Raw genomic sequence first — 26,327 nt, forward strand, 5'->3', positions numbered from 1 at the left:
TGGAAGACTTCCATAATGACGGCAATCACGGCTTTGTACTCTGTAGGCCTTTAAAATGACATAGAATCTCTCCCACTGTTCAAACTCAATTAAAACAGGTTAGAACTCTGAAGAAAAAGAAACCTTATGTTAATGGAAAACTGCCCTTGTTATTAGTGTGAGCCTTGGAGGAAATCCAACTTTCCTCAACCAATGTAAGATTTCACTTGCTTATATGCTATTTAAGAAAATATGCATGTCTTCATGCTGTGTTAGCAATAAACATCACCAAAGGTCATTCATTTTCCAAGGACAAAAATATATTTATTAGATTGTGAACACACAAATATTAAAATTAATGTACAAAACCAGTTTGCACAGAACAGTTCAAAATATTAAAAAGTAATTTATTTTTTACTAAAACGATTTGTCATGCCACTGCACGTTTGCTCAATAAATATTAAAAATATTTATGAAATGTCTGGAAAGCTAACAAATACAAATTAGAGGCAATTTAACACCAGTAAACCACCTTGCAATACTAAAAACATAATGGGTTCAAAGCATTGTTAACTGACTATTTACAATTAGCGGCAAGAAAAATTATTCAAGTTTGGAGTGAAAGCATGCAAACAATATTGAGAACTCTTCAGGAGGACAAAACACATCCTGAGCAATATTTGAATTAAACTATGCATTGAAGTGATACTCTTTGGCTGCACATGACAATAGACAATTACAAATCAGACAAGCGTTTAAAAATAAACAGATCAGTATAATGACCCGTATGACAGCACACTTAAACTCTATTCAGTACTGAAGAGAAACAGATGTACATGCAAATATACTGTATGTTCATGTTAATGTATATTGCGGGCTTATTGAACAAGTGAATCCTAGAAATTGCTACTTGAGATGTTTTAGTAAATAAATTTACTGTATTATAAACAGAATCAACTGTTTCATAGACTCCAATACAAAACATCTGCATTAAAATCAGACAGAATCATCCAGCTCATTAGGGAGCAATGAGTTCCACATCATACTACAGTACTTCAAATTAAATACCTTGTTAAAACACTGAGGCGTACAGTATATCAGTTACACTGACACTGTTTCTTCAAGTATATAAAACAAAAAGAAAAGACATATTACTGTGTTATATGATTACTTTGAGATCAGTGCTGGGGAAATGAAAGCAGTTTGGTTCGAAACAGGCTTTTAAAAACACAGCATTCTTCACAAATAATCTAAATTTGCCAAACCTGGACCTTCTCGGCGATGACGCACCAGTTGGCATGATCAAAATACGACTGAAGCACGTGTAGCTCCTCCACATGCCTCTCGATGAGCTCCAGCAGCTCACCTTCCTTGAACACGTGATAGTAGCGAAGGAAGGAGTCTGCTGACTTTATTTTGTTCTGCTTATTCATCTCTTTGTCCTGAGTGCCTTCTGTGCTGTTAAAGAACTGTGGTACCTCTCTTTCGGGCCTGCCTTCCTGCTCTCCACTGGGCAGTCTGTTGCTGTAGGCACGGTCACATGCCTCTTTGTCGGCAACAGCAATATTCTGATGTGTGACGAGGTCAGGCAAGGGCACAGCGCCGCACGTGTGGACTATAGCAGCAGACAGGCCCTGCTGTTCAGTGGCAGAGTTGCCATTTCTCTCAACCCTTGAGAGCTTCGGAGGGTCCTGGTCTACCACAGACCCAAAGACATCCTCGTCAGAGCTGTGCCTCGATGAGAAGAAGCTGGAGACCTGCTTGATCAGACCCATGCCTCTGTTGAGCCCGAAGACCTTAGTCTCGTTTGCTTCTTTCATCTGGGTGCTGTCATCACAGGACGTGCTCAGTTCCCTGGTAGACCTGGAATTGGCGGCACCTCCAAAATCTAATACTGAATCCAGCGACCTGGAGAAAAACCAGAGCTTTTTCGATTTCCCGTGGGAAGTGGATGCCGTTTCCTCCTCGCCCGCGACGGAGGATGTGCTTTTTGTCTTCCTGTGCTTGTCGCTGCCATCAGTGCCATAGCTAGCACAGTCTCCAGTACTGGAGCCTCTCCGGTCCTGCCTGGCTTTGCCTGGATAGCCCCTAGTGGCGGGAGAGGACGGGGGGTGAGGGTTCCAGGGGACGAAGATGTCCTGCTTCTCAAACCTGCGCCTCTTCTGTTCCATGGCCCACACGTAGATCATCACCCGCCCGCCAACTCGCAAGGTGCGCGCCATCTCCTTTATGGCCCGGATGCGGCGCTCTTTAGTGGAGAAATGGTGGATGACTGAAAAACAGAAGGGAGGCCATTACGGTGACACCATCAAGTATACAACAGTCCTGGCACACCAAGAAGCTACACTAATACTCTCGTGTACTGAGGTTCCTGCCTCCCAAATCCTCTGATCTTCTCAAAATCATTTTGTTGTTGTCAGTAAAAGAAAAAAAAAGTCCCTGGTGCTCCAACATATATACACCTTTATGCACTTTTATATAAGTAACATCCTTTGTTACATCCGATCAAGACATGTAAGTATCACTCTCATAGTAACCTACAGTAAATAAACTTACGTTCTATTTTTTCAGTGCAAATTCTCCTCATTAGTAAAGGGGTTTAAGTTCAATGTACAGTGCTCTACACACAAGGACACTTAGACAAAGTAGGTCTTATGCGTAATTATCACTGGAAACACACAAGGAAATGTATTTGCTTTCTAAAATTACAATACTGTTCTTTTTTTATGCAAATGCTATTTAATCCATGGAACACAGCAATTCACCCATTACCAAAGGTACACAGTTGATAAATTCTTTGTAATTTGTCATTCTGGCAAGTGTTAAATACTGCAACAGTTGATAATGACTGGAAGTCAGAACAACTCTACAACACACTTAAATAAAAATGAGAATTGCTTTTCGCATGCAACTGTGAACAAAGCTGCAGAAAGAGATATCATTTACTTCAATACTGTAATGGTACAGCAAGACAATGAACTTAACATTTAAGTAGTGCATGACTAAATACCAGCCATTATGTATGCGCGCCACATTTTATTGAATAACAACATAGCACCTTTGTAAAAAAAATCATATTTCCAGGACCCTTAAATAAATCTCATCTAATGAGATACGGATACACACCAACACATTTTCTATGCTTCCTGTCTAGCCCGTCATAAAACCGCCTCCTACATATTGTACATTAACAGTAAAAGCTAAAATAAATATGCAGATTTCGTGCGTCAGTGGCGTATATTTTTCAACCCACTTGCACTTCACAAAAAGTGGTCTGCGTTGCCTGGTGACTCACTGCCTGAAAACCTGATGACCATCAGTTTCTGAAAGAGATAACTTATCATTTGTAGCCTGGTAACTCGCAGCCTCATTCACTTCATTCTTTAATAAAGGGACATTATCTTCTCAATTGCAAACAGATGAGTGGCAAATTGATACTCAACAGCCATGCGGCATACGTGTGTGTGAAATGAATAATGAACAAGCAACCCCGGAAACAGAAAGCACTGCATGCTCACTTCATGGAGGATGGAAATTTACCGCAACAGTCTCTTATCTACATATAAAACATAATTCGAATTCTGCACTTTGGTTCTCTTTGTAAATCCCAAACCTTGTTGAAAATTAATATTGTACGGCATGGAGTATTACTAATCAGTATAAGACTCCAACAAATTCAGACCTTAAGTAGAACAGAAACCTGAAAACCCAATTTAATGCAAAGCACACACTGCCACAAGAGTCTGCCTGGTTTAACCCAGATCTTAGTGGCCAGCAGTTTATCTGTCAATCTATTTTCTAACCACTTCATTCATTCACAGGGGAGCCAGAGTCTATCTTGGCAAGCAAAGGGCGCAGGGCAGGATACACCCTGGACAGGACGGCAGTCCACAGCAGGGCACAAACACACACACTCGCACCAGTGCCAGTTTTGCCAGAATCCAATTAATCTACCTGTGTGTCTTTGGACTGCTGGAGGAAACTGGAACACCCAGAGGAAACCCACGCAAACATGGGGAGAACACACAGACTCCAGGCAGATAGCACCCCAGATAGGTCTGGAGTTGAACCCAGTGTTATGAGGCAGCAACGTTAACCACCGAGCCACCATGCCACCCAACCCACCAGTAGTTTATTGAGAACGCGAATACCTTGGGCCAGACTAGCGGACCACTGCCCTAAGGGCATACTGTGAGGAAGCATACCACTGCTGTGTACCTGCAATGGAGAGAACAGCATCGAAGCAGCCATCCCGGTAAGGCAGCCGAAGACCATTGCACACCTGCACCTCGTGACCGTGGCTCCTGGCTGCCTCCACCAGGGGGCGACAGCAGTCACAGCCCAGCTTGAAGGTCTCGCTGTTGATATGGAGGTATTTCCCATTACCGCAGCCTGCAGCATTAAACAAGAAGGAAAGACATTAGTTTGTCAAGTACCTCACGGGAGAAGTACTGAGAAAAATAACTTGGTTAGTAATATAGTGATGTAGAGAAGAATGCAGCAAACTTTGAGCTATTTTCTTTATTTTAATAATAATAATAATAATAATAATAATTCCTTACACTTATATAGCGCTTTTCTGCACACTCCACTTAATACTCTTTACAGGTAATGGGGACTCCCTCCACCGGCACAGATGTGTAGGCCCATGTGCTCACCACAAATTAGCTAGTGGAGGCCATGATTGGTAAAGGCCAGGAGGAAATTTGGCCAGCACACTGAGGGTTACACACTGTTTTAGAGAAACACCCTGGGATTTTTAATGACCTCAGTTTTAAATCTCATCCGAAAGGATGACACATATTGTACAGTACAGTGTCCCCATCACTGTACTGGGGCACTAGGACCCACACAGACCATGGGGTGAGCACCCCCTACTGGTCCTACAAACACAGTTCACAGAAGCTTCTTCTGTTGAAACCATAGCCTTTATATCAAATCATGGAAACAAATAGTGCAACTTGTGTTTTTTAGAGGATAGTGATACTTGAAGCTATTCATGAAAAGTAAAACTAGAATATTTGAAAATATTTAAATATATCATATAGTGATATATATACACACCTTTTTTTTATATATAGCATATATTATATATATATAGCTTATGCCAGCTAAGAGTCCAGTAACACAAAGCCGGAGAAAACACGAGAACATGCAAACTCCTCATGGAAAAAAGCTCCAGACTGATATCAAAACCAATACCAAAGACCTATGAGACAGCAGCATGAACCACCGCACTGAAGTGCTCTTACTTTTAATTTTACAAAATATCTTTTTCAATGTGACTGAAATATCAGAAGCATAGTTTCCCAGTGAAAAAGCTGATCTGGGAAACCCAATTCTAACAACAAAGTTAGAATGTCATGGTCTTATCAAGGAAAAAGCTTGGAAGTGCAATTTATCATCCGTCCACCCATTTTCTAACAGCTTCAGCCTACTCTGGCTAGCAACGGGCACAAGGGAGGATATACCATAGATGGGATGCCAGTCTATCGCAGGGCAGACACAGACACAAACACGCACACACACCAGTATGTCTTTGGACTGTGGGAGGAAACTGGAACACCCGGAGAAAACTCAAATTTAAACAGAGAGAACATACAGACTCCACACAGCTAACATCGCAGGGCCTCAGCACTGCGAGGCAGTGATGCCAGCCACTGTGCCGCCTTTGTGATTTATTATTCCTTGCAGAAAGAGTTTTAGATGTAATTTCAGACTCGAGAAAATGTCTGCTGTAGCCAAAGTTCTGATTGGCGGGATTTTAAAATCATCCTTGTATTATGATGTTTGAATCAAGAATTTTCCATATGAAGTGTTTATTTTATAAATAATGTAATAAAAAATAAAGTAATATTTAAAAATAATTAAATTAAACCAAAGTATAGAAAGATTTATAGTTTTTTCAGCCTCATAAAGTCATCACCCAAGAGGTAAGAATAAGCCATGGAAGGAAAGTCCTGAAACAAAAGTCCCACTGTTGCTCATTTCTTATTTAAGCCATACTTACCCTGTGCCGTGACATCATGGTCTCCTGACAAGTCAAGACATGAATCCCCTAAAGGCTACTGACCATAAATGTGACTGATTTGTTGAGCAGTAGCTTAATTCTCACATACATGTCTGCTTTCTTCCCACTACAAACCTGTATAGATGTTTTTGGCATACAAGCTTTAAAAGATTTGGGACACTTCTACTCAAGAAGTACTTAATAAAGAAGATAAAGTGAGGTTTATGATTAACTACACACTTCTGCAACACTGGCGGTGTTAGCCAATGTTACTATTTGATTGGGATCTGGGACGCTTTTAATGAAGACGATTAAAATCTTTTTTTAGATCCCAACTGAAAAAAAAACAAAAAGGTATCCCTCAATGTTTTCAAAAAAGTAAAGAAGGACCTTTTTCTTGGACCTAACCTAGTACTCCCCCGTTGACATTTCCATATGTGGAACACCCCCACCACTCCAAAGCACCAAACAAACATCAGCAAACTGACAAACATTAGGCTCATAACTAAAAGGGCTTTTTTCTTTGAGTATTTAAAACAGGAACATGTTGGGACTTGCTGGTGCTTGCTTCAGGTATACCATATGTAGTATCTTGGAAAGCAAGGTTGCTGTGAAACTGAATCAACTCGAAAGATCAACCGTCGGCTTGGACTGATAACAGCTTTTGACCTGAAAGTACAGTAAATTTCAAACAAACACTGTGCCATTTTCAACTGTAACTGTTCATTTTTAGTCAATCTGGGATAAAGTTTTTCATGCCACTCAAATGAATGACTTGCCTGCGAGTTAAGACGGGATATACAGAAAGACACACAGAGGGATAAACAGAGAGACAGGTAGCTGCACAGATAGATGGAAGCTAGATTAACTGTGTGTCTTTCCTTTAGCAACATTAAAAAAAACAAAAAGGATCCCTTAAACATCCTAAAGGGTAGTGATCTCCAATTTTGATCATAGAGAGCATCAATCTTCCAAACTTTAAATATCACTTTAATCTTAGTTTCTCCTAAAATTGGTTCAAGTAATTCACAGACAGCTCTGGTTTTTAATGAAAACCTTACGACTCAGTATCTCCAAGAACTACACACCCTGGAACATTTCAGTGGGGCTTCAGAAATTACTTGCGCTGTTGACCAATAATAAGAAACGGCTTTAACTTGTATTGCAGTAAGCGTTTTGAGAACGAGGGACCCATGGAGTGGAAAAAGGCTATAAGCTAGCTCCTAACAAAAATGACCATGGTGTAAAGATGGAGAAAGAGCTAAGAAAAATGGACATACCGATATCAGCAATGATGCTGCCTGGCTCTTGATCCAGCAGAAACTGGCGCACTCTGGGCCAGGCTTTGTAGCGGGTATCATTGAAGTAGGGAGCTATTTTTTCATACACGCTGTGAACGTGATCCCTCTCCAGCCGGCTGGCCTCCTTATCCATTGTCGACCCCCTGCTGCAATCATCGATCTGTCTTCCAGAATATTACAGCTGGAATACAAAAGGGATTAAAAAAACAGACTTTTTGGCTCGGTGCTGTTTGTTTCCAGAACTGGCAGGAAGATAGTAAGAAGCTCAGGGGAAATTGCTTTTACAAAGCAATGTACTCTATGACGTTACATACTAATACACACACTTCATTGTTCAAAATTGAACGTTTTCAAAATTATTTTCCAACTTCGTGTTAAAGGGGAACTGCAATGTTATTTTTAGATTTCTGGGTTAGAAAGAATCGGCATTGCTCGGTGCAATCACAATTAAAGTCAGTCAAATTACAATTAAAGAAAGATGCACACAGTAACATGTAAAACATGCAAAAGCTCAAAGAGACCCTACTACATTGTAAAGAAGCAGGCTTGTGGATACATCTTTTAATCCAATAGAAATATTGCTCTCAACTTTGAGAAGGTTTTGGCGACAAATACTACATTAACTCTCCATGAAGATCATGTTGGAATATTTCTGTGGTGAAATGTCTGCTGCGCATCATGTACTTATTCCCTCATACATCACATTACATTAGTCATTTCAGAGACTAGTGAGCAGGAAGGGCCGTTTTTCATCACAATTTGCAAGAAGTCTCACTCTCACCCATGGCAAGACCAGCAGATATCGACAATGTGGAGACCATACAGGACTTTCACTACGTTCACAATTTTGTGCTTAATTGTACAATTTTGAGATACCGCCGTTTAATTTATTTTGTTGCAGTGATTTAATAAATGGTCTGAGAAATTGTGACTACAGCTCCCCTTTAATTTAAAAATGAAATCCCTTACACCAGTTACTTGTTACTGTAATGGGTTAGGGTTACTGTTAAAGGTAATCCCTTCATGGAAAGTAATCCCTGTAATGGAATACAAGTGAAAGTAACAGTGGTGCAGTGATCAGCATTGCTGTCCCACAGTGTTGGAGCCCTGGGTTCAAATCTGGACTTGCCATATCACCTGTGTGGAGTTTGTGTGCTTTCCACATCTTTGCATACGTTTCCTCCGTAGTCTCCGACTTCCTCCAACAGTCCAAAGGCATACCAGTATCTGGGAAAATTGACCCTGGTGCAAATGTGTGCAAGTGTCCATGTCTGTTTGTCTGCCCTGTGATGGATTGGTGTACTGGATTTGATGAAGTGGTTACAAAATGGATGGATGGATGGATTCTCCATTACTGGTTCGAATTTCACAATCCTTGACAGACCTACATGGAAAAGAAAGCTCTATGTTCTGGCCTCCAGTACTTTGTATAGTTCTATGCATTCTAGTTGTGACAACAATTATGAGAACATTTAAACTAGAAGAAGCCCTTCAGTTCTCCTCGCTTTCCAAATCACACATTCACTGTCCAACCAGCGTAAGATTTGGACCCAATGTTTTAAACACGAGAGGCTGGCACTCTGAGCTTTAATCAAAATTCAAGATTTGTTAATGAACAGAGTGCAATATATACAACACATTCTGGTTCCCGATAAATGTAATAATAATAAAAATAATTGCTTATACTCATATAGAGCTTTTCTGGACACTCCACTCAAAAGTGCTTTACAGGTAATGGGGACTCCCCTCCACCACTACCGATGTGTGGCATCCACCTTGATGATGCGACGACAGCCATAGTGCGCCAGAAAGCTCACCACGCACCTGGAATCAGTGGGGAGGATAACAGAGTGAGGAAGGCAATTCATAGATGGGGATGATTAGGAGGCCATGATTGGTAAGGGCCAATGGGAAATTTGCCTAGGATGCCAGGGTAACACCCCTACTCTTTTCAAGAAAGACCCTGAGATTTTTAATGACCACAGAGAGTCAGGACTCTTACATCTCATCCGAAGGACGGTGTCTTTTTACAGTATAGTGTCCCTGTCACTATACTGGGGCATTAGGACCCACATAGACTGCAGAGTGAGCACCCCCTGCTGGCCACACTAACACCTCTTCCAGCAGCAACCTTAGTTTTTCCCAGGAGGTCTCCCATCCAGGTACTGACTCACACCTGCTGAGCTTTTAAGGGTTGCCAGCTGTGGGCTGCAGGCCTATGTTAATGTAAGAATATCTTAGAGAAACAGTCATTTTCAGCACAAATATGCTTGTTTGGTCAAACCGTACTATATTGCTGTCTGAAGAAATGGGAGAGGATAGGAGAAGAGTACAATGTGAAAATGGAAGCAATAATTGTCAATTAGATGCCAAAGCATATAATGTGCTCAGTTCTTCTTTGGAAGTGTTGGTTTCTAGTTAGCTTGCTGCTTACACACGTGGCAGGAACTGACTATTCAATCAATTTATGCCAGCCGACAACTCAAGGCTAAGTTTAGTAGATCTGTATGGGCTAATTTTTCATTAGCCTTTCAGTGAAAGAGGACAGAATTTTTGGCATACTGTTGATGTGAACTTAAAACCTCCATCAGTCCAGGAAAAATAATGTAGATTTCTTCCCTCATCCAATCTTATTTGGATTTAATGTGTTGGCAGAGTAAAACAAGAGATTTAACAAATAGGTCTATACACACCGAGACACTGTCAAAACCATAGAATCACACCTGCTATATTAGGTACTGTTAATAGTGAGATAGCTCATTCAAATATTAATGGGATAGTAAGAGACCCCTGAGGAACTTATAACAAACTCATTTTTGCCACTGACAAAGGAAACAATAAACAGTTTGGTAAACACTGACAAAAATCATATTTTAACTATATATTTAGTTGATATACAGATATACTTAGGAAGGATCTCCTGCGTGTCTCAATCAGAAAGATGCTCAATCAAAATACAGGTTCTGCTCTCGAATTCACAGGTTGCTGGTTCATCCCTGAGCTAAGTCATTACCCAACAATGACTGACATCTCCCTAGAAGTGCCATACAGCAGTTACCATTGAGAGATGTCGGGGGGGTTTGTGACCTTGCAGTGCTGTCAGAGAGAGATACTGCTCCTTCAGTTAAAACTAACTCTGCTGTGAAACATTATTGATCTGCCTTCAAATGATAAACATGATACGGGTGAGTACACAGTCATTATTCTTCTCCTGTGTTACAGGGGTGTATCTCCAAGCCAACTAAATAAGCAATTCACAAACCCAAACACAATTAGGAGGGTATAAAATTAGAAAAAAATATTTGGAAATGACCAAATTCCTCAAAATAAAAAAGGCAATACTACAAAACAAACACAGATTGGAGAATTGAGTCCAGGTTTAAGCAAGGATGATTCTATACCTAACAATAACGAGCAGTCCCTGATAACACCATTAAGAACTCCATTAATTTGAGAAGGAAGCTGAAGGTACAGTAGTTCATTTATCGAGTTACTGGTTTGACTCATTAGAGTTACTGGATTGAACTGGCTTGTTATCTATATCTGCTACTGCTAGAAAAGAGTTAATATTAATAATATTCAGACCAGTACTGACACATCCTAATCTTATTTATGGAACCTTGCTTGCGCCTTGAGTAAAATGAGACCATCATTTGCATTAATGAGCTACGCTACAGAGCACCGTGTCTCATTTATTCCTGGTCTGCAGTCACATTCCTGTCAGGACGAATAAAGTACAAGGCAGTGAAGTACTGTCTTACCTGAAACATGAGGTTTGCTGTCTGCATTATCTACAGGAACACGCCAAACACAGTGGCACTTAGAACTACGTGACTTGGGACTCCCATCATTACTGAATCTAAATTGCAGCCCTGAGTCACTGTCTCACTGTAAAATGTCTGTTCATTTCCCAGTCTCAGATGAACAACCGGCTTCCTTTGAAATTTTGTTATTCCCTCTGAAGCCGGCTTCTCTTTGCATGTCATCCTCACAAGGAGAGCTCGAATATATTAGAATGCAAAGTGCTACCTTCAATTTAACATGCTGCCGTATTGTTTTAGAACGATTAGGCAAACAGTAATTGTGACCAGATCGCAAAATGACAGGCTACCAAATAGCGGTAGCTAAAAAAAGTACTGTGCAGAAAACACAGTCACCCTAAATCTGTCTTTCTGTGACTGTATTGCAGGTAATGAGGATGCTTCTAATGGGTGCAAAAGCAACATTATTGCTAATCTTTTTTTTCCAGCTTTTATCATGCATATTTCTCGTGCTTAAAGAAATACAGAAACAAACTTTCCAACCCCAACATATCAAAGAAAGTCTTCGAAGAGCATGTCAGCCCACCTCCAGCAGCAATTACAACTGAAGCACATTGCAGATATCTGTGAAGATATTGGGCCAGACAGCTGAGAACAGCAGCTCTGTATGAGATGTGGACAGAGGTACAGAAGGTACCTGCTGGCATTTTTTTTTATTCACCCTCCACAGCCTGTAAACTCTCTCTTAAGGAGAGCGTCTGAACTGACATATTAGCAGGCTCTGCTTTTGCTTTCAGCAATGCAGAAGGGGAAAGCACACTAATCATCATGCCTCTTGTGAGGTCACTTACATAAGCCTTCTTTACCACTGCGCACCAGCAAAAGGCCTGGTCTGTTACTACTTTACAGTCCTTGGGAATCAAGAAATATACCAAGTAATGGACCATTCCCTTTATCTTGGCCCTTTTATCTGTTTTCAGAAAGCTCTTCTCTAATGGTGTGGTGGGACAGTGTGCAATCTTACCGTTCCTTCAGGTTCTGATTATTGTATTCATTAATCAATACTTGCATGTTAGAATCATAATGCTGTAATGAAGATTTTAAAGAATGAAACACTAAACAATGCTGCACCTACATTTTGAAACGCCTGTATTAGAGGTTTTTCATTGCATCGGCCTGGGCCAGAAATGTGAAAAATCAGAGTAATTCTAAAAAGAAATCCAAATACATTTAGAGATGTTCATTTTATTTCTTTCCATTTACAGTATGCATTTGAGCAACTGAGTTATTTAACATGAATAAGGTTTTTTATGGTAAATATCATAATAAAGGAAATGTGCTCTGCAGTTTTATTACTAGTATTATCATCATTCCCTTTCAACCCACTCAACTTCTGTCCTTTGGTTGGTCTAACACAACCAACAACATAATTGCTATATTGATCCTGCCAATAATAAATTGCTGTAGCAAGGATCATAACCACACCTGATACTGTGATTTGCTAATATACAACCAAGAACAGCACACATCCTTTATTTACTCACACCGTACCATAACACAAACCATAAAAAACTTGGAATATGCAATTGTATTCTTTTTAAATGCTATTGCCTACCGTAATACATAGACACCAACATTTTTACTTGTGTAGAAAACTGCTATACTGTATATTCAAAATTATATTTTTCAGGATTTACAGGCCCCATTATATGCTATTGTACTGAAATGGATTTAAATCTATGGACACACACAAGTAGCTTTGTTCAATTACAATTACTGCACACATGGTAAAAGGAACCGGAATAAGTAAATGAAATTCTTTCATGGCTCATGAACAGTTGGAGGCCAAGAAAGACCAAACCACAAGGTGTGACTGCTAACTGGTCTCTCCAATAGCCTTATTAAAAAGCAGCTGAGAGTGACTCTCTTATGAAGTCCCAGCTTTACTGAAATTTTAGGGGCTGTTTTGCCACAGATCTCTTAATGGTGTCTGTCAAACTAGTCCAATGGAATAGTCGGAGGAGTGGGCAGTGTTAAGTGACTTACTGTAGCAACTACAGTATGTGTGTCTGATGTCTTGTAAAACATCTTATAGCCACAGAGAGATATATGTTTTCTAATAAATCTGTCTAAAGCCTTTTTAAAATCCTTAAAGTAAACAGGAAGTGTGTACTAGAACACTATAAAAGATGAGCTGAAAGGAGTCTTTCTTTTCCAAGTCTGAAAGCTCACCATTTTCAAAAATGCCTTTTTCTAGGCTTTATAGAGATGTTTTGAACCCTAGTCCTAGTCAATATTAGCGCCAGCTACAAAAAGAAGAGCGAGAGTTCCCACAAATTGTGACATGATGAAGCCCTTCCTGCTCGCTAGTATCTGTAATAGCAAATGTAATGCGAAGCACGAGTGATAGACAATTTGTCACAGAAAGTTTCCAACATGATCTGCATGCGGAGTTAACAAGTTCCATTTATCAGCAAAACCATCTTGAAGTCGAAAGCAATATTTCTATTGGATTGAAAGAGATGTATTCACAACCCTTCTTGTTTACAATGTAGGAGGGCCGCTGTACTTCACCAGAAGTTTTGTCGCCTTGTTCTGAATCGTAGAAGATGGCGCTGTGCATAACTGGAAATTCCATCTATTTTGTGATGTAAATTGGAGGTATTACAAGTTACTGTGTACATTTTACTTTCGCTATGGTTTGAAATGCACTCATCATTGCTGACATTTTCTAAACCCAAAATATAAAAATAGTGTTGCAGTTCCTCTTTAACTGATCCACGGATCTCATCCAGCTTTTTCTTGAAAGGAGCCAAAGTATCGCCTTCAACCACATGGCTGGACAGCTAGTTCCACAGGCCCACAACCTTTTTAGGTAAAGAGTTAGTAAGGAGAAACAATACAAGTAGGCCATTTGTCACATCTTGCCTTTTGTGCCCCTGGAAGTCAAATAATCAGTATCACTAATACTCCAAAAGACAGGCTTTGTGTCAGCTTACATAGAGATTGTGGCAACAGTGTAATGAAAGATTATTTGGATCTCATTCCAGGCATGGAATTAAGATAAGGACATTCAGGCCTTTTTCAGGAGAAGCAAATAACGGCTACAACGAAGACGGAACTTAACCAAAGGGTTTCTGTCAGATTCCTTAACTTCAAAAGTTAAAAGAAAAAACTTCAACTTCTAATTTTTTCCCTGAGACAGAACTCTGTGACGTTCCTCATTTGTCAGGTTGCTTTACCTCCAGAGAAGGGGCTGTCCTCAGCAAAGTTTCATAGTTACTGTTATGATCCATGATCTGCCTTGCAGAAACGGCAAACTGGCAGGGAGCATTAAGGTAAGGGTTTTCAGTCTATAATTCTATTAAAGCAGTCAAGCGGTCATGGCCTGAATGTCACTCTACATCTACTGTAAAAGAACACACATCTCTTTGAGCAGGTCAAGAGATTCACAATTCTTTCATCCTGCCTCTCTAAAAAATAATGTTTAAATAGGGCTCCCTCAAAAATGCGATGCATTATTTCAGACACAAGACCTTTTCTAAGCCAGAATTAATTTGGCACAATGTTTTTATCTTGGAGTGCAGCAAAAAAACAGGGCACAATTTTTAAAATTAAAAAACAGCACATTTTTAAATCTGTTAAAAGTGAAACGTTCTTGACTTTACCACAAGAATTGGAAATTGTTCTATGGCAAAAACTCTCAGCCCTAACAGATAATTTTTCATATACAACCTTTCTGTTTAGCCCCGTTTCTCATTTTTATTCTGTGACACCTCCTATCCAGCCTTCTTTTTGTTTGCAAATTTCTCTGTGCTTGTTTAGTGTTTTTCTTCAGAAAAATGAAATGTTACATCTAAAAATGTCATTGTTACCTAACCATGTTTCTACTGGGTCTGGTAGACTATAAACAATAATTGTGATTTTGAGATACAAATGGGCCTTTTCATTCATCACTGTCCAGCTTCATATTTACTGCATAACAGCCAGTGTATCTTGAAGAATGTCACTGAAGTGGTTGTGAAGCAGGCTGAATAACAATCGCATCTCATATTAAATAACAACAAAATTAACAAAGGCACGGACACGTTACAAGTTATTAGCACAAAGGGAAAACAGAGATGGTGATTATTAACAAATGCAGTTACAGTATGTCTTATTCTACTCATTCTTGCTTGTGGATGGATTATAAAATGACACATAAGCACATAAAATGAAGCCTGACATTCCTAATTTTGACATTAGTTCATAGTGTATGTACATAAAGAGTACATCTTCTCTTGTAGCTCTTAATTCAGATGATGGTGCTGCAAACAGTTGTCATAAGAGGTTTGGTTTATTTGACCTACTGATGACTGACAAGTTTGTAGGTTACTCAAATGGCAGTTTTGGCTTCCACCTCTGACCTCACTAGTACTGAAATAATATATAAAATCTAGATATATATATAAACATCTCTTTGTGAGACACTAATGGAAAAAGACCAATCAGATTCCCCCCACCAGGTGCACTGTATCTGGAGCTGATATTTTTCACTTCCATTAACACGAGAGCATTAGAAAAACTGCAAACAAGAGGGGGCCATTTGGTTGTTAGCTTATTGACCTTGAGATCTCATCAAATCTTTTCTTGAAAGAAGCCAGGAATATTGTCTTACCAGCGTGCAGCTGAGCACTGCTACAGAGATTTCCTGCCATCGGTATTGAAAATGGAAATTTAAATCAACAGTGACTTCAAGTCACTGCAGAAAACGAAGTGCAGGCCAGCAGCACATACAGTAGCTGTAAAAATAACGCTTCTTTTAGCAACTTTGCAGATAGGATTGTGAACTGTTATGCTGATATCACAATGGAAGGGATTACTTAAGCTTTTAAGTCACTTAAGAGAGTTGAGCTCTATCGAGCTGAAAGTATCCCTTCAACATTTTCTTTGTCTTAAGATATTCACTGCCAATGGGGGAGGGTGGCAGTGATAAGGTTCAGGTGTTCAATTGCACCATCTGACAGGGCCAGTTGGGCCAGCTGACTACACCATTGACGAGAGCAGGTGATGAGAAGAGATTATACAGCTCCCACTTTGCTCTTTTTATGAAGTGTCCCTTCCAATAGTCAATTTTTTACTCAGTTGAAACATCAAAGATTTATTTTATGCAATATAACAAACCTAGCTTTTCTTTCCAATTAAACATTTCAGTATTGTTTAAAACAGTTAATATTTTATTTGCACATAAGGGTGACAGGTAAAATACATTGACTGTTAACTCTAAGCAGTGGAACTAGTTATTGATATGACTCGTTGGGACCTCCGTTCTGTAGGGTTTCAGTCTTGCTGGAGTTTTTAGTGAACAGAATCAGCTAGTCAATGGCCAATGGGACAATTTATGAACCTAAAAAACTTTCAGTCACGACAGCTATCCAGGAAAAGAGTTGGAGACCCTTGGTGAACACTTATCCTATAAAATATTTTGAGTTAAACAGCAATCACAAATTGCCTGTTTTCATTCCGTGACCATCTCTTGGGTAACCCCCACTTACATACCCACAGGTTTTGCATAGGAATGTTTTCACATTAAAAATTCATAAGTTCCAGTAACTAAAAAGACCTCACTAATGGCAGGTGGATATGGTGATTTTGAAAGAGATGTCAGGTTTCATATTTCAGAGAACAATCAACACAAAAACACACTTTAAAAGAGAACACACTTCAGAACTTTAAACCTGTTAGCCTTGACTTTTTCCAGATCAAAATCCTTTTAAGGCTGCAGGTGGAAGGAGAGAGGAGATTTCTTATCTACAGAACCCCTGTAACAGTGCCTTTTTTCCCCCAAGAACCAGCTTTCTGCATTCCTGGTCAGTGGTATCCTTTCCTGTTTAAAACAATGAGCCAAAACACATCCCAAGGACTAACACAACCAATTAATAACACACTGTGGTGACCCTGAATGCAAAAACTATATACTGTACATGTATAAGCTACAACTGAACCACAGCAGTGTGGAAAGACATATGCTTGGAATAACAAGAAGAAACAGAAAAAGAAACAAATTGACAACAAACAAGATTGTGTAACATCAATACTGCAATCAAGACTCCCAAATGGTCATGGGCAAGGAAAATGATGGTTGGACTAAGGATTTCTCAAATTCTGTTCACTTTCAATACGATTGAGAAATACATTAATCTCTAAGGAAGCACTGTCAGTACTTTGTATATCATATTTCTATATACTGATATAATACACTTTAAGCCTTGGAGTTTTGGAAGACAGTCCATACTGGGCAGGCTGCTGTGGAACAATAAATTATACTGCCATTCAGATCTATCTTTGGTATCTGGGCCCTGTCCACCACTGAACCTCTAACCAAGGAAAATTAAAAAAATAAAACAAGCTTGAGGATAAAGCACAGAACTGACGTGATACGAGCTTGTGTCAAAGCTAGATGATGCCCTAAAAATCAAAAGATAAACCACAATGAGACTCCGTCTCCTGGCAGCAACAGATGGGTCATTGCAGGATCCCCACTGTTGCTCAGAGGTTGTTTATAGTCACCACAAAACAATTAGTTTATTCAGTGACGTGCATCACTTATCGTCCTCTGAAGGACATGGACAAATGAGATTTCCTGCAGTGGAAAGTGTGGCGTTTCACTGAGCTGCCCTTGCTACAAACCACAAGACCACAGAAGGTTTTCATGGAACCTACGGATGAAAATAAGGAATCTTTTAATTAACAAAGGTAAACGGAAAAATATCTTGGTACACTCTTTGTTTCAAATTGAGAAATGGAACATAGTGTGTTATTATTATTAAAGTTACTCCTAAATAATAAATGTTATTAAGTCATGTTTTTTTATAAAGTGCCTTTCCAAAACCCAAGGATGCTGTACAGAGTGATAAAGGAAAAAAAGTACAATAAAAAGTGAAAGAGACAAATAAACAAGAGCATACAGGTTTATATAGATGGAATGTAGAGCAAGCAGATAAAGGCCTTGGTGAAAAGGTGAGTTTTGAGTTTGGATTTAAAGAGACTCAAAGAATTTGTCTCTCACAGAGTCTGAGGAAGGGCATTCTAGAACAGTGGAGATGGGAAAGACAAAGCTTTAATCCTGGGTACAGTGAGCAAAAGACCCGCCTCAACTGAGTGGAGTTGTTGATGGAATCAGATTATTTAGATAGTAGTACATATAAGATATGTTTCTCTTTTTCTGAGAATCACATTAAAACTACAGAAGTTTCATTGTTTAATAGAATGGAAATGAACCACTAGCCCCTGAACCCACATACACCTGAATACAGTCACAAAAAAAGACATTCAATGATTAAATGAAATCAACCCTTCAGTATCTTATGATATTATGGTATCTTCATATTCTGGGTACTGGGTGACATTTTAAAATTCAAAAGTCGACAGATTTGTTGCCTTTTTAATGCCTCGGAATAAACAAACATGTTGGAAAGGTTTGGTTTTTGAAAATAAAAAACAATCCCTTTGAGGTGAATCTGAAGATATTCATTGACACCAACTATTGTGCAGGTACCTGTAGAATGGGTCCGCTGGAACTGGAACAAAATTTACTGGAATATTTACATAGATTTCAGGGTGGACAGGTTTTAAGTGTACACCCATTAGGAAATGCATGCAAATGTAAACTGTTGATTTATGAAACGGCAACACTTGTGATTTTATAATTTGGTTGGGAACTTCAGGACACAGGGACTCGTGAAATCGTTGATGCATTTTTATCATTTAACTCTCAATTACGATTTAAAGGAGTAAAAGTCATTATAAAACTATTTGGGAGACATTTAGAAGGCTTTTTTTCTTGGTGAAAAAGCCGAGGGTCGAAACACAAAAAAAAGTGTACCGTGAAACGTACTTGTATAAGAATTATTCCTGCAATCGATAGCCTGCTCAAGGAAATCTACTCAACAGAAATACTGTACAACATAACGTAGAGGTACTCCCCACAGAATAAATTACGTTATAAATGATAATATTGTGTGATTTAAAAAGTCATTATTGGACCTGTTCACTTAATTACAGGTAACAGGAGACAATGCTGTTCAACATCTCATTGCCGTTTCGTCTTTACGACGCTACTGGAGTTATTTTTTGAGCGATGGAAATCAATGACAAGGCACGTGTTCATAATAGGAAGTGCTGTCCATCACCCATAATTCACTTAGCTAAATACAAATCTGATTTCTTACTTATGTTCAAGTTTTATAACAACTTCTTATTTAATGAATATAGTCTAAAAATTATGTAAACGTATGTTTCTGATTAAAAAATGTCACAACTGTGTTTTATCACCACTTTTCCGATGTTTGTTATTGGAGTTTTGACATGCGAGGTTCATCAATCAATACCAATATACAGCAGTCTAGTGCACACTTCGTAAAAATCTCCCTGTTGGAAAACGGAATTCTTGCAACGGTCAATGCAATGTAAATTATTTTGGAAAGTTGATATTTATTCCTGAAACACCGATCAGCAACTCGTTTCAAAAATTCACTTTAAACATATAATTGAAATATATACATATACTCACCATGTCATTAAATAGGAAGTCACCCGCGGCGGTCTTATGTCATTTTTGTTTTGTTTTTTAAAAACTTTCTATCCTACAGCCTCAACCAAGCATCATTTCAAAGCATTTCCATCACAGCGGGCTGTGGCAACCAGCGCACGGACACCGAGGGAACAGCGCTAGACGCCTTCGAAGCAGACGACCCTGTGATCGTTCCTTTAAAGCACTGATGCTACATGAAGCGCACAGTCATTTTTTCTCCGCTACATCTTCCATCTTATTGATTTTGCTACCTTTCGACTGCCTCCCAGCCACGTTATGAAATTAAAAGAGTGGGGACATGTAACAGCCATCGGCAGCTTCCAGTTAACGCGCAGCCAACACAAAAGCAGGCAGACACATCGACGGCTTTCATTGGGCAGCGCGCTCACATGACTCCCAGACGCCAAAAACTGAGGCAAGCATGAGGAAGGAAGTTGCCTGTCACCTGCCGGCTGTAGCTTTTAAAAGCTTTCTGCTTTTTAGGATTTTTAAAGCAGCAAACACACAAACAAGTATCTCTCCGTGTTCACTAATTTCCTCTAGTACAGTTTAACGGGGAGCTCGATCCTAACACGGCAGAGAATTGGCACATCCTGGACCGGACAGCAGTCCATCACAAGGCATGCACACGCATGCCTGCGAGTTCAGTTTTGAGATGCCAACTACTGTAACTACACAGTCGGGGAGTCGGGTATTATGGCTGTGACTATCATTATAGAATACAAAAGCCGAGTAGAGAGAGAGCGGAAGAGTTGTGGGGAAAAAAAGGGCTAGAAGAGTCAAGTGCTTAAGCTTTATCATTATAATAGAGAGTTTGTGAAAGGACAAACCACGTTCTTGTGAGTGTGTCAATTGCAAATATAAAAAATATTTAGAATATGTATTTGGTTTTTTTTTGTTATGTGTACTTATAAACCCTTTTAGGAATATGAGTTTGTAAAGTTCTGTTGTCTGTTTTCTTTTGTGATGAATATGTTCTTAAGAATGAGCTTTACAGGACAGAGGGTTAAGCCACCCCCCACCCAAATTAGTTTGTATTGACCCTAGTGAGGAAGAGGGTCAGCTAACTGCAATAGTACTTTACAAGCATTTAGAAGTATTTAATTTGCAGGCAACGGTTTTTACAGTATCAACATTTAAAATCTCTCGTACTGCATTTTTTAAAAATTCATCTAATCCTTCAGGTCAGATAGCACATTAATGTTTGTCCACTGTTGCCGCAACACCATTAGAGGTGTTTGTAAAACATTGCAGAATAATGTATTGTAGCTGTGTAGAGGAGGAGCTGTGGGCCAGTGGCACCCTCAGGCTGGCCACCTTATTTGCCTTGGGGCATACTGAGAACTGATAACTGGCTTGTATTTGTTGATTTGTAATATTTTTGTATGTATATTGCCGTTGTTTTATTTGTGTGCACTAACAAGTCAGGCTCTGTACAGTAGTGTGTGTCTTGAGAGATGGGGTTGCTGCCTGGAGCCAACTATTGTGAGTGCTGTTGTACTGTAGGCAGAGACCACTGTACCACTGCCTGTTAGCTTGAAGCAGGTATTTCTGGTTGGTTGTTGGGAGTGATGGACTAATCACTTAGATAAGAATGGTGCGACTGAGCTTTTTTTGCTAGGACACAGGAATCTAATTGTCTGTAATATAATTGTTATTAGAAAAGAGAAGATGTCCCTCCTTATCCCAAACCTTGTCCTTAAAGCCAGAGAGGTTTATGGGTTTGAAGGTATTAGAAACTCATAGTGAGACATTAGTGTTTTTCTTTGTTAAATGAAGTAGCCGAGATTCATGACACAATAGACAAAATGACATGGGTACAATCTTTTCTTGTTTGGTTAAGAGAAACAAAGATAAGGCAAGTCAATAAAGTGGTAAATGTTTGTGTGGATATGGCACAAAATGCCTTGGGAATGTTTATTTCCAGGCACAGGAAATCAGATACGATTTTAAAGGGTTCCAAAGTTGTTTCATACTGTATGTGGTATGCTTTAGTTATTCTTCCAAAGAAGTATCGCCTTGGCAGTTCTGTCTATCTGCTTTGATATGCAGTCACTGTTCCATTCCAACTATGGAATGGAATGTTAGTTATAAGCAGTACTTCTGTTGCTAAGGAGACTGTAAAAATATCACCTGAGGTCTTCTCAGCAACATCCTGTAATCTGTGGGCGAGATATGATTTGGGAGACTCATTGCCCCCATTTGTCATCTTAAAAAAAAAGTCACTTCAGCAGAGCTAACAGAAATGAAAGCAATGATTGTTATTCAAATGGCTGGCTTTAGAATAATTTTGTTATTGTGAATAATACATATTCTTCTAAACAGGGGCACTCAGTGGGCATTAAAACAGCTGTTGCAATATTACTATCATAAAGAAGTCTTCAAGGGACTTATCTTCTTTCAGTCATTTGAAAACTCTGCTTTCCTACTGCTCACAAACTACTCCCTGTTGTATAACTAATCTTTTCACAGTAACTATTTGCAGCTCCTCCTAGACATCAAGAAGAAAAAACTAGTCTATAAACCTGAATTAAAATGTTGCAAACAGCTTTACTTCGTATTTTTCTTTTCCTTTTTGTGAGCAGTGGAGTTGATGTTTGAAATATAAGGTTCCCAGTCAGTAGGCCTTTTTATTGAGCATAGAAAATCAAACAGAGAGCCCAAAAGTAATAAGGTAGCTGTACATTATCATAAAGTCATTTATCCTGGTAAGGTTCCCCACAAGTTGGAGCCTAGGACACAAGGTAGGGCCTAAGAGAATGTAGCACCTCTTCTGAACAGCATGCCATTTTTGTAGACCTGAGGCAGGGCCTCAGACAGAAGTTAAATAGAATCCAGAACACTCAGTGAAAATCCACTCAAACATGGGGCGAACATGCAAACTCCACACGAACAGAAACCTGAGGCTTGAGATGAATCCAAGACTGTGAAGCTGGGAGGCAGTAGTGCCATCATACCATCCTTGTTAGATACTCCATATACTGTACGACACGTTTGTTCTTCAGCATTACACTATGAAATAGAAGAATATTTCAGGGATGAGTCCAATTTTGCCACACTGAAACCTTGACAGCTCTGAAGGTCAGTAATGTAGTTTTGGCATCCTAAAGGATTGTCACGGGTTGTGAAATGGCTATTCTCCAAATGTAAGATACCTTGAAGATACTCCAACCAGTATGACTCAGGCAGCTCAGTTTTATATTTATACTGTAAATTACAGCAATGTTCCTGCCAGACTGTACTGAAAAGTGTGACTTCAGTCAGCTATTACCATACAGTACATGCTGGAATAATGTAAGAATCTTGCCCTCTGGTTCATATGCTATTTGTTTTCTTGCCTGAAAACAAAGACATCCTTGGGTCTAAGGTGCACATCACTTCTACACATCACAAATATCTTGTGATTATGTTTTCTTGCCAAGAAACCAGTGCAGAGTGGATAACAATCTCTCGGTGAAAACCTGACTTTTATGTTTCACCATCAGTAAACACAGATTTATGACAAGCCCACAAAATTGTTGATGCAGTCTGCTTAAGATGAGCCCAAGAATAGACCAAATTCACCAGCTTTTTCCATTAAGTGTTAGTGTAAGTGTATGCATTCAGGAATTCCTATTTCTCTCAAAATGCATTAGCAATTCAGTAAAGTGCCTCTGACAAGTGTTATCGCCTGTCATTTTGATATTTATAGGTTACTTATAGTTTGATGTTTTGAGAGGTTCTCTTTACAGTGACTCAAATAAATGGATGTATACATAAATTTACTGGATACAGAGTGTGTTACTGACAAAACAAACAATCTGGCAGATTTCTTTAGAAGTACATCTGTATACAGTATTATTACATTTTAGCATATCAGTTTATTATTACATGATATTTTTTGCCCCTTAATTTTCACATCAGTTATTTATCACATCATAAACTATTTTTATAACCTTCCTAGTCACAGTTGTTCTGTTGATGTATATTGACAGGCCTTCAGTGTATTTCTGTTTTCATCTTGTTGGCAAACAAAGAAATAAAACTAGACTCGCTACTTCCTTTTGTGATAGAATACTGTATATTCTGAAAAGTAAGCTTCTGTATTGCTTCAAGGTATCATGGAATCACAGGTTTTGAATTCCAGTTAAAGTCTCACTTCATTTTTCCTTTAAACCTGGTCCATCGTATGTGCTGTTCATAAAAAAGAGTTTCAAAAGAGTAGAACTGTTGAAAATGAAATTGTGGGAAACCAATTCCAGTTTAAAATGGATATTTTCTTTTCTGAGTAAATATTTCCAGGAAGGGACATTAAATGTACACCTTAAAATGTTAATATTCAAAAGGTCAGGCGCTCAGAAGGTAAAACATTTCTGTCTCCTGCGTGTTCATGCTTGACAGCATTTTCCAATTAAAGCAAAGAAGAATAAAAATGACTGGCTGTTCAAAAGAATGACTGCCCTGGGTTAGCTGTTATTTTCCAGGTACATGTTCCAGTAACCACAACAAGTGTTCATAAGTCCCAAAATGTGGTACAGATGAATGAAAATGTTGAAACGTAAATATGAAAATCAGATCTTGGAACTAGGATTTTGTGTTCAAGGCATACACTGTATCATGTTCTGTTTTCTCCCAAACTCTGTTTTAGTTCATGTTGTCTCTGTTGCTAAAGTGATTTGGTTGTTGCTTCCTAATCACTAACAATACAGCAGTTTCCCTTAAGGAAATTACACAATGTTAATTCAATGGTATTGTTAATATATTCCGTGTGACTTAATCAGACAAACACTTTGAATACACAGGGGGAAAGCCTGTTTTATTTTACTGAACTGTACCAAAGTTTTGACTGCTTTTTCTAAACAAATAACATGAATGCAATTATATAGTACTGGATTGTGGGTACTTTAAAAGATTAATGAAAAATACATTCAGTCCTCTGAGACTTATGAACTAGAAATTGTAACATTTTTGTTCAAATGTGTACTAAAATTAATGTATTGCTATTATTTTCTGAGGGATATGTAATAAAATGTAATAAAGTACTTAACATTTGCCATCACTTTGAATAACCACTTAACCTGCTAGTAATTCTTTAGACTTTGGGTGGACAACAACAGAGAGAGAACATGCAAACTCCACACAGAGTGCAGCCTGGGAATTGAACTCAGGACCCCAGCACTGCAAGGCTGCAACACTGTGCCATTGTGTCACCCTATTTAAATTTTCTCAGAGTAAACGAAAAAATGTATCGTGCAATTTTTATTAGAGAATTAGGAAAAACTGGCTGATTATCCTAATACTCATTGCTGGTGATAACAGTTTGAAGGTTGCAAGGTGCGGAGAAAGATCATTGGATGATCTACAAATGAAAATAATTAGATTTTTAAAACCGATGTCCCTAACGGTAGGCGCTGTGGTGTAAGACATACTGTTTTTTTTCTGATGGGATCGTGGGATCCTATGGGACTTTTCGGAAAGGTATTAACCTCGGTACTTCAGCTAAATTCCACTATGGACATGAACAATTAGGATTTTGCAAACGTAGCCTTTAATTAAGTGAAGCGATTCCTCGCTATATAAACACTCGCAATTATCCGTATAAATGCGAATAAAAATGTGCAGAGTAAACCACCGTTAGTATGACAACCTTTGTTACTGTACCTCGTTTATTTAATGGGCTATAGCCAGTCCTGATACTCTGAAGCAAAAAAGACCAGGGTGTCGATCGACAGTTACAACATAACAAAAAATATTATTACCAAGTGTAGATGAACAAAAAAAATACAATCTCCCCTGTCAATGTGCCCTTATATAAATCACTGAGCTCAACATTGGAACAGAGCTCTTTAAATACAAACGCATCAGATTTATGTTTTACAGTATAACACGAAAATCTGGCAGTTTTATGCAAGGATGGTTAATTCTACACACACGGCTTGGTAACAATACCGTATTACCATTCGTATGAATAATCAAATCGATTTTTTTCAACAAGGAATTTATAATGTATTAGTTCATAATTAGTTTTATGTTCCACGCTGAAAACACCCTACAGAATTCATTCGGTTTAAAAGCGGGTAGACAATTTTCACTTAGTTTCTGGCGGAGTACAGCGTAAACTGCTCGGTTTTTATTCAATTGTAATCCTTTTATAAAGGATGGTTGTACAAACACTCATCCTTTCAGCTTCTAAAGGCAAGGGCTCCCCTGTGAAGTTCAAAATACACACCATGGCGTTTAACTCAGAGTTCATGTTTTGTTAAACAGGCTTGTGAATCTCCCTCCTGCACACTCCTGCTTTTAGCCAGAGTAAAAGCAATTTGTAGCCTGTGGTGTTTTAGAAGTCCTGAGCTTTGGAAGCGTTTGGTAGCTTTTTCTCTCCCGTTTCAGAGAGACAGAGAGTTGTAAGAAGCAGACTCTAAAAATAAAAGCTCGTCTGCACATTCCAGGACAGTGTAATTATAACTGCTGGAGTCACAGGTGGTGGTGTGAGAGAGTGAACTGCGCTCATGTTGAGAGTAAACCGCACACTTACTCAATATAAAAATTTAAATGTATTCTACTGAAAATCAGTCATAATAACACAATACTGGATTTGTTAGCATTCATGATGATTTTTATAATCTACCAAGGCCATTGAAATAATTAGTAGTTCATTTAAAACATTAATTATACTGCATTTATTATCCCATACCATTTATGACAGGAAAATCAAATGCTTATTT

The 26,327-nt window shown here is 38.8% G+C and overlaps 1 protein-coding gene across 1 annotated transcript; it reads right to left on the minus strand.

Moving 5' to 3' along the window:
- Positions 1–281: 281 nt before the first annotated feature.
- trmt9b (tRNA methyltransferase 9B) lies at positions 282–20,269 on the minus strand. The gene is made up of 4 exons (XM_088922124.1): positions 19,603–20,269; positions 7,270–7,471; positions 4,198–4,371; positions 282–2,251 (listed from the first exon to the last, which is right to left on the minus strand). The coding sequence occupies exons 2-4, from the start codon at positions 7,421–7,423 to the stop codon at positions 1,230–1,232; spliced, it is 1,350 nt and encodes a 449-aa protein (XP_088778250.1). The 5' UTR covers positions 7,424–7,471; positions 19,603–20,269; the 3' UTR covers positions 282–1,229.
- Positions 20,270–26,327: the final 6,058 nt, after the last annotated feature.

Source organism: Atractosteus spatula, chromosome 7 (assembly GCF_055471065.1).
Source record: "Atractosteus spatula isolate fAtrSpa1 chromosome 7, fAtrSpa1.hap1, whole genome shotgun sequence".
Lineage (NCBI taxonomy): Eukaryota > Metazoa > Chordata > Actinopteri > Semionotiformes > Lepisosteidae > Atractosteus > Atractosteus spatula.